The sequence below is a fragment of the Ictalurus furcatus genome, chromosome 2 (assembly GCF_023375685.1).
Source record: "Ictalurus furcatus strain D&B chromosome 2, Billie_1.0, whole genome shotgun sequence".
Lineage (NCBI taxonomy): Eukaryota > Metazoa > Chordata > Actinopteri > Siluriformes > Ictaluridae > Ictalurus > Ictalurus furcatus.
The window spans coordinates 30,487,784-30,508,429 of NC_071256.1; the positions used below are offsets into that span (position 1 = coordinate 30,487,784).

Consider the following 20,646-nt stretch of genomic DNA (forward strand, 5'->3'; position numbering starts at 1 on the left):
CAAAAATGATTTCGAAACTACAGCAGAAGACTTCTAGTATACAAGCATACCTTCAATTATTTTAACGTCATGTTTACAAAAATTAATTACTCAACGAAAAACAAGCAACTTGTTAAAAACGCATATTGGACTAACAACCAATCAGCTGCTTGTCACTAGGCAGATTTAATTGGGCGTGTGACGTAGTGTGCTGTTTAACCCGGTGTTTTGAAATGTCTGTTTGCTTTAAACATAAAACTAGATTACTGCACTGTGCACAAAAGGATGCATATAAAACAACAATATAGTTTAGATATAAAATGTAATAAAAACAGCTGTATTTTCGAGCTATCTGGACAACGTCATATACAGAGAGTGGGGAAGTGCACCGTGCTGTCATGGTATGTATAGGGGTAAATGTTTAAGGGGTATTTTTTTTTGGGGGGGGGGGGATGCAGTTATTTAACTGCTCCATCTTTATCCAAATAAGTAGCTTAAATCACAAAAACAAAATCTTCTGGTAGTCTATTTTGGGGGAGAGTTTCTATTTTAAGAGCAGGTAGAATTTGTGTAAACAAAGTGCTGGTTGTAGTAATAGGTATCCTACTGCAGGGATGTGATCTATAATGAATTCAGATCATCATTTCAATCATGTGAGATGTTGAGTTTGTCCTGTGGTGTAGGAGTCTGTGGCGTGTGAATCGTGTGTTTTGGTCCAAAGGGAGGGGTTGGAGGCTCACGGCTCGAAGTGTTAAGGCTCCATCGGATGGAAGCGTCTTGCATCCACACCGCGATGGCTATGGGTCTAACGTCGAAAAAAGCGTCTAACAGGAACGTGGCGGTGGAGCGCAAGAACCTCATCACTGTCTGCAGGTAAGGGTTGGTTTTCAGAGAACATCCATGTCCAACGTCCGTCTCCATGGGGAGCCTGTGGGCAGTCTGCTGCATGAATAAGCGATTTGACTCAACGTCGTTTGTTCGGCGTCACAGGAGCCTGCGGAATTGGACCGAAACGGGCTTTAAGAGCATGACTGCTTTATTTATTGACAATCACGAATATGGTTTTAAGGCCAAAGCGAGTTTCTAAGTTTAAAAATATGTCACGATCTCTGTGGGACACCTGCGCCTTTGTGGCGTAAATCACTCAAAGCAGTGAGTCAGCGTCAAGATATCTTATTTCAAATGGAAATCCCATGCGTTAAATGGCTAGAAATGTGCTTTAGGGAGTAAGAGGAAAAGGAATACTAGCACAGAAACGAGCATTCACCTTCAACTGATCTTCTGTGAAGCCATCAGCATCCTTCATCACGCCTTTAGAAGGACAAAGTGCTCATGATACAGGATTCTCACGAGTCAATGTGAAAATAGGGATATATGAATTTATTTTTTAAAAGGAAAATGCATCATAACATTATCATCTAACGTTTTGTTATGATTGGGCTAACCATGGACTAACTGTATAGTGTCTATGGGTCGGTCTGTGTCTCTGTGTGTTTGTTTGGAGATGGAGATGGAGATGTCCCTAAGTTCACTGGGTAATTGCATAGTTTAGATGAGGCTTACTGCGTACCAGTAAAGAAATCACCACCAAGCATGTCTCTGATAACCGATTTGTGTTTTTATCTGTGATGACCAAGTGCCAGAAATGATCTACAAAGGTAAAGGAAGTAGCATGCGGACCACCAGCGTCTCAACATAGTGTACAATAATGTGGGAAAGTATTATGCCACCAGAGGCCACCGTTCATCCATTCATTCATCCATTTATCCATCCATCCTCAGTAACCCCTTCATCCTGTTCAGGGAGACGGTAGATCCGGAGCCTATCCCTGATATACTATTTATCAGCCATGTGCCACCTCCAAAATATTCTGTTAAACACTAGACAAGTATCCCTGAACTTTTCATTCATCCATTCATTCATTGTCCAGATTGTATTCCCACCTCACACCCAGTATTCCAGTGACGGGCTACATCAATGGTTTTCAAAGTGGGGGCTGCCAGGGGGTGCCCGGGGGGCCTCAACAATTTGGGGTGCCCATCCCTCCCACTAGTATGTTTTCTCTTTCTCGCTCTCAGACAACCACCCACCCACACACACACAATCAATTCCTAATGTAATGTAAAGATATAATATGTAATTATTAATAAACAGGGGGGATATATTCAGAAGTCTGTATTTTTAATGTTTTTTTAAAGACATCTTGCAAAAGGGGGGCCTCGGTCAAATGTTAATGCCATTTGGGGGGCCTTGCCCTGGAAAAGTTTGGGAACCCCTGGGCTACATAACCACCGTGACTCTGACAAGGATAAAGTGATTCCTGAAGCACTGAACTTGAAAACAATATCTTCTAAATTAATAGACTGAATACAGATATGGGGGGGGGACGGGGGGGGGACTAGGTTCAGTGGTGCTGAGCCTGTCATGTCTGATGAATATTATTACAGGGCCATATGGTACCGTAATCTGCATACTAAGCTAACTAACTTGGCTAATGATCGTGCTGAACAAAAATTTGGGCATCATGGTACATTTTGACGGTCTTGGCTAGTGTCAAATAAAGCACTGCGAATAGGACAATGCAAAATCAAGACTTAAACGCTGAAATGCCACTTCTGTCTAACTGTGAAAAATACAAGCTAATTTATGAGCAGTGGCTAGCTGGCTAGGTATTTTGAAAGCAAGGGGGACATGTAGACTTTTCCAGATTGTATATGCATGTGTATTTATTGATCCTGGCATTTTTATTCTGGGTAAATATTAATTTTTCATTAATATGGCCATATAGTGTTCCAAACTAGATTAAATTTGGGAAGGCCCTAGTATTTTTGCTTGCAATTAAGTAAATAGTAAGGTCTCGTGGTTATCCTTTATCTCTACAAGCGTAACGGGTCATATTTTCCTGCAAGGAAAGGAAACTTGACGTTTCACCATGTCACCATGTTCAGTGACTTCAGGGTTCTTGGGTTCTCCCAACTTTACTAGTTGTACCTTATGGCACGTTAGACTGTCATTTTGTATGACTGAATATCGAGGCTATATTCTGGACTTATAGATACAGCTGTTAGTGATGCGATATTTTCAATCCCCAATATAAATCTTGCAATGCTGGATAGCATTACTGACTGAATTTTCAGTGATCTGCACTTGTGGCTCGAGCATGGAATATCAACAATTTAGCATTCTCAGAGATTCAGCTAATCATGGAAGAACCTTAACGTGGCAAAGCAAAGCAGCTCAAATATTCTTGCCGATCTCAGAAAAGTTAGTAAGCTCTGATGATTGCTATGGTATGTGCCTTTGAACTGGAGCAGTTTTTCTTCTAAGGTGAAATGTAATGAAGCAAAAATTAAGCTCTTTGGCCCCAGTGTGAAATAAAATGATCGATGACAATTTTACTGATGGCTCTTAAGTTCAAAAGCAGGATATTCAGAGCAGTTATATAGAAGAGCACGGACTATCCAATCCCTCCATCTTCCATACCGTGTATCCTACACAGATTCGCGGCAGAGCCTGGAGCCTTTCCCAGGAAACTCGGGGCACAAGGCAGGGGACACCCTGGATGGGGTGCCAACCGACTGCAGGGCACAATCACACACACATGCACACACTATGACCAATTTGGAAATGCCAATTAGACTACAATGCATGTCTTTGGACTGGGGGAGGAAACCCCCTGAAGCACGGGGAGAACATGCAAACACCGTGTACGCAGGGTGAAGGTGGGATTTGAACCACCAAAGAGGTCTTTTTATATATATATATATATATATATATATATATATATATATATATATATATATATATATATATATATATATATATATATATATATATATAATATATAATATATGGGTTTTTTTTTGCATGTACAAAAAATACAAATATACCACAATTAATATAGCAATGATTAGGCATTTGATTTATGCTTATTTAGGAAGGTTTTGTTAGTGGAAATGTGCTTTAATTTGAGGGTACTTACCAGTGACCTTCCAGATATCTGACTTTTAACAAAACACTGAGAGTTACATCTTTTTTCATATATCAGTTCAGTAGCAGTCGTCTGCCAATGGAGTTTTGTCTTCATGTCTTCTTTCCCACTCTGGATCCATTGATACAAGAGTGCTGAATAAACCAACAGGATATACCATTTCCCAAAGGATCATTTTTGATGCATGGAAACTCTAAGTGCATCTTAGGAGCAGCAGGATGAAACTGCAGTTACTAGAGTAATCAAAGACCTATAAAAGATCCTGTGTGGTCCAAGCTTTAGTAAAGTGAAACACTAGTTTTGTACATTTACATTCGACTCATTTTGTTGAAGCTTTAATCTTGCAACTAAGAATGTATACTACAGATCAGTTTATGGATTAAGGGCCTTTTTCAACAGATCTGAATGGTTTTCGGTTTGAACCGAGCACCTTCTGATCAGTAGCTGAGCTGACAGTGTGAAGGGTATCAGGGCTTCATTTGTAAGGTCGAAAATACCCATCTAGTGCAGTTAAGTCATGGATGAATCACCAGTGTTTATATCTATATCCAGTGGAATGAAATGATGTACCTGCAGGACCACACACACTTAGGGATTACTGACAGATTCTTTGAATAGTTAATGTTTCCAGCTTCCTACTTGGAGCCTTCTCTAAAAGGACCCATTGTTCTAGGGTTCCACATTACAGGTCACTACAGGTGGATCTGTACAAGCAACTACAGGACAACTTGAAACTCATAGAGCAAAGAGGTCCCCACACTGCCAAGTACCCACTTGCCCTGTATATTTTACTGGCCCATGGAATAGTACCATACTTGGTAATTCTTTAAGTTTGTCTAGTATGATCAGTGGGCAATGAATATTTCTCTCGGCCACTGAATGTACAATTATAGGACCTGGGGTCCTATAATCCATGAAATGACTCATGGTCAAATAGTCTTATGGAACATACTCCAACTTATTGATATGAAGCTCTCAGTGAAGCACCAGACTCTCTTTCCAAAAAGCTATATGTTCTTCGGTTCCTTGTGTCTCTGTTGAAACCTTTATATCTTTTGAGATATAGTTGGTTGTATGTCTGTAAGATGTGTTTGTTTTTTGTTTTTTTTAAAGAATTAGACAAAAGTAGAAAAAGACAAGCAAAAGTCAGCAACTGTTTATTAAACAAGCACTACAATGAGAACCTCCCTTTCCAGGTGTCTGTTGAAGACTGGTTAAACATGTAACATCCCAAAACAGCAAGAAAGTGGGGGGGGGGGGGAAAGAACTTCGAAAATGGATTTTCAGTAAACACAAAGACATTTTCACTGACAAGAACAGTGGCCATTTTTTCCTCCAGGACCTCTATTTGACCACATGAAGACCAATCTAATCTCAGACATTTAAAGACAAGCTGCATAAGACAAGGACTTAAATAGAATAAAACTGTTAAAGCCTGAAATTTAATTAATAGTTGCTAGAATAGACATCTCAACAGTAAATGGCCATTACATTTTAGAGTAACTACATAAATTAGTTCTTAAGGACTGTAAAACTTTATGTATCTGAAACCTTCTGTGTTTCTTGGTCTGGTTCTCAGCCTGGTTGTCAGTGTCCCTTAACTCTCAGTTGCCAGACCGTGTTCTCTATTGATTTGCCCACTCGTGTATATTGATCAAATAGTTCAAAATCAAATAGGTTCCTCTGATATCAGACATCAGCAGTGGCTTAATGTCTTATCATACATGTTGTATCTGGGGTGGTGACTAACCGGTAACTACTTTTAAGTATTCTTAAATTGTGCTGGTCAAACCCTAGCCTTTTCATTGCCCTCAAACCCTCTAGAGGGCAGCATGGCACTGTTTCTTGGTGAACCAACCAGCCCTGGTCCTGAAGAACCCCTTGTCCTACACAATTTTATGCTTTCCCTGCTTGCACATGTCAGCTTCGAGCTCTTTATTAGATGACCAGTTGAATCAGATATGTTGGGACCAGGGAAAACACTAAAATGTGCAGGACATGAGGTATGTCCTGTTGGGAATATGTGTTCTAAAGGATGGTGACATGAAAAATTCCTGCAAGTGTAATAGTTCAATCATTTAAATGTTTTTTTTTTTTTTTTTTTTTTAATGTTTGCGTTTTTAAATACGGGACAAATTTCCCAGCACCACTGTCTGAACAGGCTTGTAGGCTACATGAAGAACGACTAAACTTGATTAGACGTTTAAAAACACAGTTGGTTTCACTTGTCCTTGCCCAACCTGTCCCATCTGTGGTGGATCAACATTAATGTCTAAAGCATTAGTTATGATGTAGTTGTTGTTTTTTAAAAAACCCTTCGACCTTTCACACATTTCACAGACATAATCCACACTACACACAGTTTTACATGCCGACACGGTTTACGTTTACCTTTTCGAAATAAAACAAGTATTTTTAGGGCATTTCATCTGTATCGGTGCCTTACAACACATTCTACAGAGGCGCATACTTCTGAAATCATAGGTATAGAAATTAAGAGACTGTTCTAACTGGGATCAGTTTTTGGCTTTCATTTCCCAATGTTATATAGACAATGAGGGCGCTGATCCTGTATCAGCATGAGTCACTTTATGCATGGATTATTATGATCTCCATTTATATGACATGAATACAGTGATATAAAACACAATATAAGGACAGTAACACAGGAGTAAGTGGTATCATCATCATCATCATCATCATCATCATCATCACAGGGTGATCCTGGGGTTTTGCGTGGGGCATGATGACTTCTTTTCCAGGTAAAAGATGAGAGGTCGGAGTTCCAGCAGGTCTGAAGAAAGTCTCTGTTTTAAGTAAGTCTCCACATGTTTGAGGGCTGAATGAAAATTTGCATGACACGATTTCAGCAAGAACGTAAAGAAAACATTTTGAGCTTAGCATAAAATAAGTCTCTTCCCTGAATTCATTGATTCCTGGAGTTGCAAATAAGAGTGTAAGTCCAGGGAACAATGGCCCTTGCTCAAAACATTATGTAAAGATGTTTAAAAAGACAAAGGCTGTTGTGGAAACTAGGCAGAAGTGCAGGCTGTTGAATAGGAGGAATAGAAGTAATTTGTCTCGTATAGAAGGCTAATTCATGTGGCAGATGCTTAGGGAAGTTGGTGGTGGCAGCATGTTCAACCTAAGACAAAATAACATTTTAACATTAATATTGTATTATAATTGTTTATTATTTATTTCTTGTTGCATTCTTGAGCTTTTTCCTCCCATCGTGAGGGAGAACCTGGGATTTAGCTTCGAAGGAAGAAATGAATTGATGTGTGAAACATGAGGTAACATGGTATTTAAGGTGAACCACTTGTTATCTGGAGTGCCCTTCAGAGACAGGTACAAGGCACTTCACTGCTGTGACTTGTTTCCTTCTCCAAACTTCTCCTGCGTCTCTCTTTTTATTTTTTGAAAAGATAGTTTGTGCTCACCAGGAAAGATTTATTATAATATAAATTCCAGTCTCACTTTAAAGATTGCTGAATGAGTTTGAGACCATTGAAATGCCGTAATTATAATAAAAATTTGGGTTAATTAAAATGCTAAAAAACAAACAAACGTTGTGGTATGGAATGGATCCAAACACTATTTTTGTGTTTGTGATTTCATTACTCTCTTATAGTCTCTGTCCTTAAATCACATTTATATTTACCCCAACTTCTTGCTTTCTGAATTTCCTAATATTGACCAATCATCACTCCTTTATAGACTCTATGTTCAGTACAGGATGTCAAACCCTCTAATCTCAACCTCTGTCAACCCTCAGAATTTACATACATTTGCCATTTACTTAACACATGCAATAGACATTTAACTTCGTCATACTTGATGGAAAACTGAATATTAGATGTTATGGGCTTCATGACCAAACTGTTTGTAGAGATGAATCAACTAAATTCATATTTATAGTTCCTGATCTGGTGTGGTCTTGGCGTGTAATGACAAAGATTTGGAGAAAAGTTTTATGTCTGCTGTTGAGCTTCAAGAATGGAGGCACCCCATAAAGTCAGTTGATCCTGAAGGTACTGGGGAAGAGAGACATAGAGAGACAAGGACAGGGAGGGGATGGAAAAAGAGAAGTGTTATAAATATCAACTGAGAAATAGATAGGGGAAGAACATAAGAAGGATGGTGAGACAATTGCAGAAGAGAAGAAGAAAGCGGGATGTCTGACTACGTAGGAGATATAATGAACTATTGGAGAAGAGGAGAATGTGGAATAGAAACATTAAGGCAGCATGTCTAGACTGAGAATCTTCACTTTAATGCTATTTGACCAAATATGTGGAGGGTAGCTTCAAAGTGCATTAACCTTCCATAAACTGCCTTTCTGAGGGACTCTTTCAAAGGGGCACAGCATGGCTTTCCCTTGGCATGCTGCCACGGTGGGCGAGAGCTATGGCACAAAAGCCATTTGTTGTGGCTGTACATTTGTTTGTCAGTGTCAAATCGTACCAAGGGCATCTTACTGCCATTCACCAATTAGCATTTGAGGTATGCAAGTTCTTTCTTCAGCTAGCTTATCTTCAGAAAGGCAAAGATTTAGCCATGCACTTGCCCACACTAGCTTGGAGCCCTACATTTTTACGCCTCCATCACATACATAAGTTTATATGTAAATATGGACTTCATGCTTTGAGAAACCATGTAAACTTTGGACTTCTTACAAAGCTTTTCTTCAGTGGTCTTCAATGCAATCTACAAAGAGCCAGCTGCAGGTTTTCATTCCAATCAAGTAGGAGGATCACCAGATTCCATTTGCGTAATCGATGGTTTACAAACAACTATTAAGTGTGGCACCTATTTGGCTGGAATAAGAAACTGCAGGCGCATTACCTCTTTTCAGATAAGAGTGACTACTGTCCTCTCTTTTCAAGGGACAGGTAATTGCTTTGACTAACATGTGTTGTGCCCTTGGTTTGTCCTTCTTCTCTCTGCAGCTCCCAAAGCCTGATTATGCCAGGGTATCACTCAAAAACTTTATATCATACTGTATATTCCTCCATATCTCTCCATACTTAATTAGATTTATAGAGCAAGAAATGTAAACTGTCCAATTTAAATATCAAGCTCTTTGGTCATTACTGTAGGACCAGTCAAAAGAGCACCTGAACCCCCAAAAATCTCCAAGCAGTAAATTTAAATGCTGTACGTATTGTGGCCTAAACAGATTTAACAGCTTACCCTGACCAGAATATTTCCATGAACGAGAAAACATAACAGAACACTTTGGCAGGTATCTTGACTCACTAACCTGCATCTATGACTTAATCCAAAGCAGTTTCTGGAACAGAAGATATCTTGATGTCGAATTGAATCCCAGAGTTTCTGGGTGTCGAAAAAATAAATTAACTTGATGCCCAAAATAACCCCCTCAGAATTCCGTTGTGATGATGCTTTGGCTTCAGTTTTCTTTGATATTTTTGGTATTTGAGACACTGTAGAAAACTCCCCTCCACCTTCCTGATGCCCCACACTCTCCCCATACACCCTTAACCAGACAATTTGGCCCCACTCCCTGTTAAAGAGTCTTCCTTTTGGGCATGAATGCCTTTCGGAAGGATGTGGTCTTGGTGCCTCTGCTGTAGGAAGCATTCCCCAGGGAGATCTTGGTCTTTCCACTAGTAATGGTTGAGGAGCCCAGGGATGTGGTGCTCTTCCCACGAGAGATCGAGCTGTTGCCCATCAAAATCTTACTCTTCTCCCTCTTGATGGACGTGCTTCCCAGGTTGAGGGCTGTCCTGCCCTCTGTAAAGCTGGTGTTACCCATGGTGAAGGAGAACCAATTCGTGGTGGAGCAGGGGATCTCCTCCCGCAGCAGCCAGCCTGGGAGATGTTGAGAACGTTGGGGTTAAATCTTGTCTCTTCTGCTTGGGGAAGTTAGTTTTTTTTTTTTTTTTTTTTTTTTTTGCTCCTTTGGTTTCACAGGACAAAGATGTAATGGCTCATCACATACCCTTGTAGCAGCACACTTGCACAGACAATGCCTGGCAGGGTGTGACGGATCCACGCAGCAAGTGTTGGGATGGGACCAGAATGCTAAATGCATTCGGTACAACCCCCATGTAGCAGCAAAAAGCCGTTGTTGAGAAGGACGACGTGGGCTCCAGAAGGCCACATACCTCCCCTGTATGAAGTGAATGGATAGAAACTGCTGTAGGAGGCCGCAGCCCTATCTGGGGGCCGGTAGGACAGTGGTTTCCATTGTACCGCTGGCAATGCGAGGCCGTGAACCAAACTGAAGGACACATTGTTGAAAGATACAATCGGTGGTGACATCACTAAGTTCCTTGGCATTGTTTTCTGCTAGAACTGTTCTCTAATGCTGTCTCTGGTGATACTGTACATGGGTACAATGTGTGGTTACAGATATGAAAAATAGCCTTGAAAATAGTTTAGGGTTTTCCTTTTGATTTACACAACCAGCAAAGAGAAAACATTTGAGTGACAGATTTGATGGATTTAAATTGTTCAAAATGCATCAAATCAAATTTTGGGGTCAACAAGCCTTCAGTCTCTTTTTGTGCCATTTTTTAAAAAGTAAGCTCCTCATAGAGATCTGTAATACTCTGTTACTAGGATTTTGTGGTTGTGTGTGAACCCCTCTGATAAAATAAAAATAATAATAAACAAACAAAGTTTTCAGCTATATTAAAATAGTTTATTAATGTTTATTACCCTAGCTGAGAATTCCATTAGTGTGTTGACATTTAGTATAGCAGATGTTGTGATCTACGAATAGTGTATATATACTTTCTGTATTGGTTATCTCATAGAAGTCTTTTGCACTGTTGCCATATATGATAAGACTGCCTCTTAGAGCAGAATCTTGCATTATTGGTTCTCTTCAGACACATGACTTCTTTCGTGTATACGCATTACACCATACCAGCTGTTTCCTACTGGAATCCTGCCAGCACACCAAGCATACAAACACTTGCTTCAAACCAACTATATACTCATGACCTTAGAATCTGCATTTCTGGCTGATTCCCCTCATCACATAAATGAATATTTTTTTTAAATCAGCTCCGACTTTTCAACCATATTCCAGCTCAGGAACACAAATTTCATAAAAGACTTCAACCTGATTTAAGATACAATAACAACTGATTCTATATCCTTTTGATGATACACTTGCATCTCACACATCAACTCACTTGCATGAACGTTCTTTATTCCGAAGTCTATTCATTTGGTAAATGTATTTCAGTCAAAGATGAAAATCCCAGTAGAGGTTCCATTGAGTGTCTTTGCCTCTTTTGAGGAATGTTTTTACTACAGTTACAGACTTCTTTCCTTGACTTAAAGTGGCCTTGCTTAAGGAACTAGTGGTATCCCCATGTGTAATTGTGGTTGTACCCACCGTAAATGCTGTCTCTCCCCTCCTCAGTTTGGTCTTGCTTCTCGAGACAGCGGTTTGTCCCCATGAGATGGCGTTCTTGCTTCTAAGCAGTTTCATCTTCCCTTTTATGAAGGAAGTCTTTCTCAACAAAATAGATGCCTTTTCTCTTGATCTGCTTCCAGTTGGTTCTTCCTGGATGTCTGTGGCCTCACGGTCATCGACTGTCCTCCTCAGTTTTGACAACTTGCTCTTCATTCCAGCAGTTGTGGTGCTTTTTGCCATTTAAGTGGTTCGACGTTTGGACAGCAGAGCCTTTCCGAAAGAGGTTGTGGTTTTGCCTCTGCTGAAGCTTGCTCTGCCCAGGGAGATGGTAGTCTTGCCTCGTGTGATGGTGGAGTCCCCCATGGAGGTTGTGGTCACGCCGCGGGTGATTGAAGACTTGCCCATGGTGATGGAGGTCTTGCCACGAGCTATAGAGGAACCACCTAAAGACAGGGCCGTCTTGCCTTCAGTGATGCTGGTGTTCCCCATGAAGGCATGAATGGTGCCCGGCTCCAGAGATGCTGCCAGCCCTGTTTCAGTCTCTCTCTTTCTGCACTTTGGTTGTGTAGGAGTGGGTTAGTGCAGTCCCTGCATGCCAGAACCTACAGGTTTTCCTGTGCTATAAAACCTTGTGAGACAGAGGAGATCCAGAGTAGCTGTGCTACTGCAGAAGGCAGCACTAAATAGATCAGGCCATCGCTTTTTCAATGAGTGGGTGGAGAGATGTAGAGTGTGTGGGTGTTTGTTTAGGGTATTCTGTCATTTTCTAACTGTGAAGCTGATCTTATAAAGAAGGGGGAAAAAAACAGAAAGGAACTGAGGCAAATGGACAAAGGTCCTCATGCCAACAATAGCATTGCACGATTGGGTAGGGCTACAAGGACTCTGATTGTGATCACTGTCCTACTAATAGAGGCAGGGCATTTGAAGAGGTGCATTGTGTAGTACACAGGACAATTAGGGGTGACCTCAGTTGCCTGCTGTGGCACCATTCCCAAAAGCTCCCAGTCCTTCAGTTAGAGTGGAGAACTGAAGCCTGTGTGTGCATGTGGACACTATTTTACAGCATTTCTCTGTGAACGTATATTTATAATAAGAAATTAATGTGCAGTCGTAATCTATTTTACCCTTCTCCCTCTTTATCTCCTTAATTCAGGTTTTCAGTAAAGACTCTACTGGAGAAGTACACAGCTGAGCCCATCGATGACTCATCGGAAGAGTTTGTTAACTTTGCTGCAATCTTGGAGCACATACTCAGTCACCGCTTCAAAGGTGAACATCTGTCATCATTTGTGTGCACTAAGTAAGTACTTTTGAAAATCATAGGTCCTAAAAAGATTTTTGTTATTTGGTGTTTGATCAGGTCCAGGCGGTTGGTTCAGCTCAGATGGACAGAGGAGTTTCTGGGATTATGTTCGCCTGGCCTGCAGTAAAGTTTACAACAACTGCATCAGCAGCATTGAGAACATTGAAAACATCAGCACGTCCCGAGCCAAGGCAAGAGTCTTAACTATTAACATATCTATCCTCACATGATTCTTGGCTCTTCTAAAGTTTCTGAGCCCCAAATAATAAGAACAAATGACCATTCTATAATTCAGTATTAAATGAGGTATTATTTTGTGGTCTTAGCAAATCTGATATGTTTCGTCATATGATAATGTGACGGCCATGGGGCTCTTGTAGCAATTCTTAACAGCAACTGTTTTATTTTTATTTTTTGATGACGTATTTTATTTTATCTTCAGTAATTCCTTTGATCATTTCTGTAGGGCCGGGCATGGATTCGCATGGCCCTCATGGAGAAGCGTTTGTCTGAATACATTGCCACAGCCTTAAGAGATACTCGGACCACGAGGTTAGAACTCTAAAAGATTTTTTTTTTTATCTTTGTGAGTGACTTTTAGCCCAAAAAAATTTGGACAGCATTTCATGAATTTTGTAGAATGTCCTTTAGATATGTGCCCCAATACATTATTTTTGGGCCTAGACCGATTTAGCCAGCTGTGTGTGTATAACGGAAACATGATCTAGATTTATGTGTGTGTGCAGGAAGTTTTATGATGATGGTGCCATCATGCTGAGAGAGGAAGCTACAGTCTTGACAGGGATGCTGATTGGACTTAGTGCCATTGATTTCAGGTGAAAATAACCAATCTACAGGAAGCTGTGTGTTTCCTCTGCGATCTCTATACTACAGGGAGAGACAGACAATAAAGGATGCCTTTGCTTCTGCACTATAATTACTATAATACACTGTGAAATTCAAAACCATTTCAGAGACTAGTACAGAGTATTTTACATATCTTGTTTCATTCATGTCCCATATGTCACTCTCTTTCAGTTTCTGTTTGAAGGGAGAGGTATTGGATGGGAAGACTCCTGCTGTGATTGATTACACACCATACTTGAAATTTACCCAGAGGTGAGGGAAGTTAACTCTAAAACGCCAACAAATTAAAGCTTTATACAGGAATTTGACTATTTTGACCCTAGTGTGCAAGCTCATAGATGCTGACATTCTCATTGTTGCTGGCTAGGTTGTGTATTAAAACAATTGTAACAAAGTCTACAAGCAGTTCTCACTACAAAACATGGCAACAAACCTATTAGTTTGACTTACAAACACTAACACGGTAAGTCAGCCCATGGGCCATGTGGATGACCTGCACCCCTCTATCTGCTAAATAGACTAATACAGTGTGAATCAGCGAGACCAGCACTTGATATCACTATTTAATGGTTGAAATCACGGGCCTTAAGGACATACTGTAATTTACAGTAGACATAATGAGCCTCTGTGTGAATGAGTGTTATTGCACATATTCACCATTGCAAATTTCAGTTTCTAGTAGTAGGATCAAATAAAGTAGGCCAGGCTCGCACACCACAAGCCATGAGAAGATGGTCAATTAAATGACTAAAACAACTGGCTAAGTGTGAACAGAACCAATTGACAGACGTGGCCAAAGAAGTTTGATCGTGTCACCCCAATTTTAGCATCGCTTCACTGGCTCCCAGTCCGTGTTAGGATTCAGTTTAAGATTCTGATGTTTGTTTTTAAAACTCTTAATAATCAAGCTCCTTCCTATCTCGAGGATCTTCTTAAACCACATTCATCAAACAGATGCCTAAGATCTTCTGATAGGTTTCTTTTGCATGTCCCTCGTTCCCGGTTAAAAACAAAGGGGGATAGAGCGTTTGCTGTTGCTGCCCCCCGTCTATGGAATCAACTGCCACTGGACATCCGCCTTGCACCTTCTATTACCACTTTTAAAAATAGGCTTAAAACTTATCTCTTCTGCCAGGCTTTTTGATCAAATTTTTAATTGTTTAAACGAATTTTTAATCAATTTTTTCTATTGTCCATTGTCTGTTTTTATTTGGTCTAATTCTGTTTCTATGTTATTTTCCTTACTCTGTACAGCACTTTGGTCAGCTTTGCTGTGTGAAACGTGCTATATAAATAAATTTTACTTACTTACTTACTTACTTACTTACTATAGATTAAGCGATTAGCCTTAAGTGCAGATTGGTGTGGAGATCCATAATGTCACCACGAATTTAGTAAAGGAAAACGGAAATGTAAACAGAATAAACTTAACATTCATTCATTTTTACTGTGCTCTGTGTGACCTCAGAAAACTCATCAATACAATAATTTGTTTTCAGTTGACAAAATTGCTAGTTCATATAATAACTATAACTTGGAGGCGGGGTGGGTGGGCGAGCATGATGGCTTAGTGATTAACATGATTGCCTTGCACCTCCAGGGTTGGGAGTTCGAATCCCGCCTCTGCCCTGTGTGCTTGGAGTTCGCATATTCTCCCTGTACTTCGGGGGTTTCCTGCGGGTACTCCTGTTCCCTCCCCCAGGCCAAAGACATGCATTGTAGGCTGATTGGCATTTCCAAGTAGCGTGTGAATGGACATGTGAATGTGTGTGCAGTTGTTCCCTGGGATGGGTAGGCACAGTGTATTGCCAGGGTATTGCCCACCTTGTGCCCCGAGTTCCCTGGGATAGGCTCCAGGCTCCACTGCGACCCTGTGTAGGATAAGCAATACAGAAAATGGATGGATGGATAACTATATAAAAAAAAAACTATATATACTATATCTATGTACTATATAAATAACCTATATATTGTTACTTTAGAAATTATTATTATTATTATTATTATTATTATTATTATTATTATTAATTTCTCTCATTGTTATTCATTCAGTATCCAAGGTCATACTATTACTATGATTGCGCTGTAGCTCTCATTGCCATGGTGATGACGTTGCTCTCTGTAGTTATGACTACCTGAGTGATGAGGAGGACCGGCGCAGCGTGGACAGCAGTGCGAGTGAAGACAGCGTGGCTGAGCATCCCTATATCCCTCTGGTCACTGATGAGGAGAGCTGGAGCACCAGGTGTCGCAAGATGGAGCAGAGGTTCAAGATCGTCTACGCCCAGAAGGTGAACACACAAAAACACACATTACATACAAATATGTGAAAGCACACAGGAACACACAAGAGCTTAAAGCAGAAGGATTGATATCCCTATACTGTCCGATGTTTTATAATGGATTTGGGGTAGCAACAAAGCTTATTTTTAGATTTCAATTCAATAAAATTTTATTTGTGTAGCTCTTTTAACAATGGACATTGTCCCAAAGCAGCTTTACAGAATATATAAATTCAGAATATAGATTTTAAATGTATGAATTTGTCCCTAATGAGCAAGCCAAAGGCGACGGTGGCAAGGAAAAATTCCCTGAGATGATCTGAGGAAGAAACCTTGAGAGGAACCAGACTCAAAAGGGAACCCGTCCTCATCTGGGTGACACCGGATAGTGCAATTATAAATAATTCCCTTCTATAAATGTTCTAATACGACATGGTCAAATAGTACAGTTGTCTAACCAGGAAAATTCATCACAGTTTTTACATGAAGTCTGTTTTGTTGAACTTCTCTACTTTTCACTGATGGAGACTTGAGTGCAAAACTGTTTGTGGTAATTGCATTGCTAAGGCTATAATAGCAGTTGTAGTCCTGGCCATCATAGCATAACTGTTCACATTAATTGAGGTCCAAAGCCATCTTTATGGATTTTAAGTGGTACCATCCTCAGCAATCTCAGTGATCGTTAGGCTGTACCATGTGGGGCCATGATGTACCATGATGGTACCAGTGGTACCATCCTCAGCAGCAGCATGTAACAGCCAGTTGATAAGATAAAAACTTTATTAATCCCACACTGGGGAAATTCCCTCGTTACAGCAGCTCAATTACACAAAAAGCAGATAAGAAAGAATACACATTAAACAGGAATAGAATTGAAAAAAAAAGTCTAAAAAAATCATATATAGGTTTCTTCCTCTTAACATCTTAGGGAGTTTTTCCTTGCCACCGTCGCCACCGGCTTGCTCAATTGGCATAAATTCGCACTTTTAATATCTGTATACCGTGTTTATATATTTCTGTAAAGCTGCTTTGAGACAATGTCTATTGTAAAAAGCACTATACAAATAAAATTGAATTGAATAGAAAAATAAGAATAATAGTAGTGAAAATAATAATAATGGTCATATGTACACTATGAACACTTCACTGTATGCGGTGAGAACACAAATGAGAACTCCAACCAGAAGTAGGGCATCAGGATGGATCAGGCAGGTCCAGAGAGCAGAAGGGGTCAGGATCACTGGTATCTCAGGAGCATCATGTGTAGCTCGATAGAAAGAGAGAGGGGGAAAGAGAGGGAGAGATTATTAGGTATGCTTATTTTCTCACAATATTTAAGGACAATGAACTTTGAGTGAGTGTAAGCAGGGACTCCAGCAAGACTAGCTATGACCGCATAACTAAAAGGGAGAGCCAGAAGGTAAGACAGACATGAGGGCGCCCTGGGACATAAGGCGGCCAACCGCTCCACCATCAACAAGCCTGAGAGAAGCATCAGAGTGGGGGCGACAGCATCCAAACATCCCAGTTCACCACAACACTCTATGCCTGTGAGCCCTCTAGATCTGCTCCTTTACCTAAGAAAAACTATTCACAAAAAGCTTGACTAAACAAATATATTTTCAGCCTGGACTTAGACACTGAGACCGTGTCTGAGTCCAGAACACAAATTTGAAGGCTGTTCCATAACTGTGGGGCTTTGTAAGAGAAAGCTCTTACCCCTGCTGTAGCTTTCACTATTTGACGTACGAACAAATGGGCATGGCGGATCATAAAAGACCAAAAGGTCGCTTAGATACCGTGGCGCAAGACCATTTAGTGCTTTATAGGTCAATAGTAGTATTTTATAATCCGTGTGAAATTTCACTGGGAGCCAATGCAGTGTGGATAAAGATCGGGGTGATGTGGTTATATATATTTTGGTTCTAGTAAGGACTCTTGCAGCTGCATTCTGGACTAACTGGATTTTGTTTATGCACCTACTGGAACATCCAGACAGTAAGGCATTACAGTAATCTAGTCTAGAGGTGACGAAAGCATGAACTAATATTTCTGCATCATGTAATGACATTATATTTCTTATCTTAGCAGTATTTCTGAGATGAAAGAAGGCTATCCTAGTAATATTATCTACAAGAGCATCAAATGAAAGACTGGAGTCAGTAATCACACGAAAGTCTTTTACTGCTGCACATGATGAAACTGAAAGGCCATCCAGAGTTACTATGTAATCAGAAAGCTTTGTCCTGGGCATTATGCATTGCTATAGACTAGTAACCTACCTATATATTATTCAGAACGTATGTATTGTGACTGTTTCTTAGGGTTATCTGGAAGAATTGGTGCGACTGAGAGAGTCACAGCTGAAGAACGTAGAGACCGAGAATAAGAGACTGAATGCAAAACTGGAGGATCTGCAAATCCAGAGCCAACAGGAGAAGAAAGAGCTTGAGGCCATTATTCTGGAGCTACAAGCACAACTGTACATAGAGACACATACGATATACTTACAGCTGTGTGAAAATGTTTGCATCCCCAAGGTCTCTTGGTTTAAAAAAAAAAAAAAAAAGCATAAAATGTAAAAACAAAAGGTTTTTCTTGTTATCCTGCAGCAGGGCAACAGTCCAAAACATAAGGCAAAATCATCAGAAAAACAGTTTCCACAGCCCTCTCGGTTTCCAGGCCTGATTTGAATAAGGCTGGCAGAACGTAACATCTGGCAGAGTTCAAACAAAAAAAAAAAGTCAACAAGAAAAAGGGGACAGATGTTACAACTGAGAACATCTAAAAGCTGCTCAGAGGAAAGATGCAGTTATAAAGGCAAAGATGTGTGAATCCTAACACATACTAAATGTCTTAGTATATATGATTTCTTTGTCTTCCTCACTTTGTCCTAAGGGTTTGCCCACGTTCACACTCAGCTGTACTATACAAATGCAATGCACACGAACAGATCTCATACAGAAATGCATCCAATGCCATAAACATAAAAAAAAACAAATGCACCATTGCTTTCTGAGGAATGGAATATCATGCATGCCAACTCCTGCCCCCACAATCATATGATCCCCCTTATCTTTCTCTCTCTTTCTTGTCTATATTTTTTCTTTCCGTTTGGTGTCTCGCGTCTTGAAGTACTGGTGTTATTCCATGTGCACCAGCCCATTTGTCAAAAGATCTGTCGGTCTCCTTGGTTAACCAGTGGCCATCTGTACAAACTGCAAACAACCAAAGGGACGTAAAGCTATTCCGCCGGTGAGTGTAGAAGTGTGTATTGGGTTGGTGTAAATGCTGTCGTTATGTATTTATAAGGTATGTGTTGTGCTTTCTGTCCTCAAATTGCTGCTGTTTAGGAGAAGTTTTCACAGTTTGAGCCTCTCTGGTGAAGTCAGTCTGAACTCCAAAGAGTCTCTGAAGACAGATGGGAAACAAAATGGAGACAGTGACTGGTGCTCAGGAGGTAAAGACATTTAAATACACACACACAAACACACACACAAACAGAGTCATATTTATACAATGATGGCCTAACATGCCAAAACGCACAAGTCTTCGAGGCTCTGTGGACCTGCGAGTGGGTGACGGACTGCAGGTCTGCCAGTTCCACTGTGGGAGAAGAATCCTGTTTCTTGCATGTGATTATGCTTGTTTTTTTTCTTTCCTCTCCTCCCAGTGAAAGACACTACTCCATCTATGCTGGGCCTATGTGGGTCTCTGGCCTCTTCGCCAAGCTGCAAATCTCTGGCCAGTCTTAAATCCAGCGAGTATTTGGTGAACATCAGTGCAGAGCCCAGCCCTGCCCTCTCCCCCAGCTAGGGCTCATAAGCTAGGGTTCATCCTCACTAGTGACGAAAAAACATAAAACGTTTTTCTTTTCTTCTGACTAGAGATTCATCATTTCTGTCTTCCACCACTGTGCACCCTCATTTATTCATATTCTCAAATCATCTAATAAATAAGTAATAGTGTAACTGTTCTGGAGAGGCATGTCTTTCTCGGTTTGTAGCTTCCATACTGAGAAAATGTTGAATACTGGCATGAACCACCCAATTTCTGATCAACGCCATATAATCACCAATCACTATATTCCTCACATCCACCGCTCACCTTCATTACATGATGAGAGAGAATGAATTTGTGCTCGTCTGCATGAGATCAGACCTCCATCCTGAGCGACTGTACATGTATTCACTGATGTGCTTGTGCCACCTACAGTTATGCCTGATGTCGTGTGTATGTGGAGGTAACAGCAAACTTAATCTCCCGTGGTTATTTTATGTTTATAAAGCTTTGATTGGCTTGAGGACTTGTGCTGCTTTGTTTATACATATGATCTATTTTGTTATGTAGTGGTAGTGTTTTTTGTCCATCGATAAAAACGGCCCTCATTTTCATTCTAACTGGACTGACGTTTATTTCCACCACATTTTTATTGCTTACTTTTCTGCCTTACTGCTTTAACTGAGATTAGATTACTGAGGTGAGAAAGTCAGGAATTTCCACGAGTCTGTTTTCTTTTCTTTTCTTTTCTTTTCTTTTCTTTTGCAGGATTAATGCTCAGACTTTGGCTTTGTGAACAGGAAGTGTTCATTATGTATTTTGAACAATAAAAGTTATAGATATATGTAAAAACTGGCTGAATTGTCTTTGTCTATAGCAATCCCCAATACATTTCCACAGTGAAAATAAGGAGAAAACAAGGAGTAAATTATACAAATGTAACCTTCAAAACAAGGTGTGTATTGCCAAATCTTGATTATTCTTAATACAGAGAAACGCCCATTTGTTTCTATTGACTCGAGGTGACCTCTAGTGGACAAAA

The 20,646-nt window shown here is 40.3% G+C and overlaps 1 protein-coding gene and 1 long non-coding RNA gene across 2 annotated transcripts; one reads left to right on the forward strand and one right to left on the reverse strand.

The window, feature by feature from the left end:
- Positions 1-442: 442 nt before the first annotated feature.
- On the forward strand, positions 443-19,895 carry rundc3aa (RUN domain containing 3Aa). The gene is made up of 11 exons (XM_053614134.1): positions 443-852; positions 12,526-12,641; positions 12,733-12,866; positions 13,142-13,227; positions 13,422-13,511; positions 13,714-13,794; positions 15,668-15,833; positions 18,149-18,306; positions 18,960-19,079; positions 19,178-19,284; positions 19,498-19,895. Exons 1-11 carry the CDS (start codon positions 746-748, stop codon positions 19,638-19,640), a joined length of 1,308 nt encoding a protein of 435 aa, XP_053470109.1. The 5' UTR covers positions 443-745; the 3' UTR covers positions 19,641-19,895.
- Positions 6,082-11,132, reverse strand: LOC128601159 (uncharacterized). Its single transcript, XR_008384666.1, has 2 exons — positions 9,237-11,132; positions 6,082-8,007 (listed from the first exon to the last, which is right to left on the reverse strand). It is a non-coding gene; the product is annotated as an uncharacterized LOC128601159 (long non-coding RNA).
- Positions 19,896-20,646: the final 751 nt, after the last annotated feature.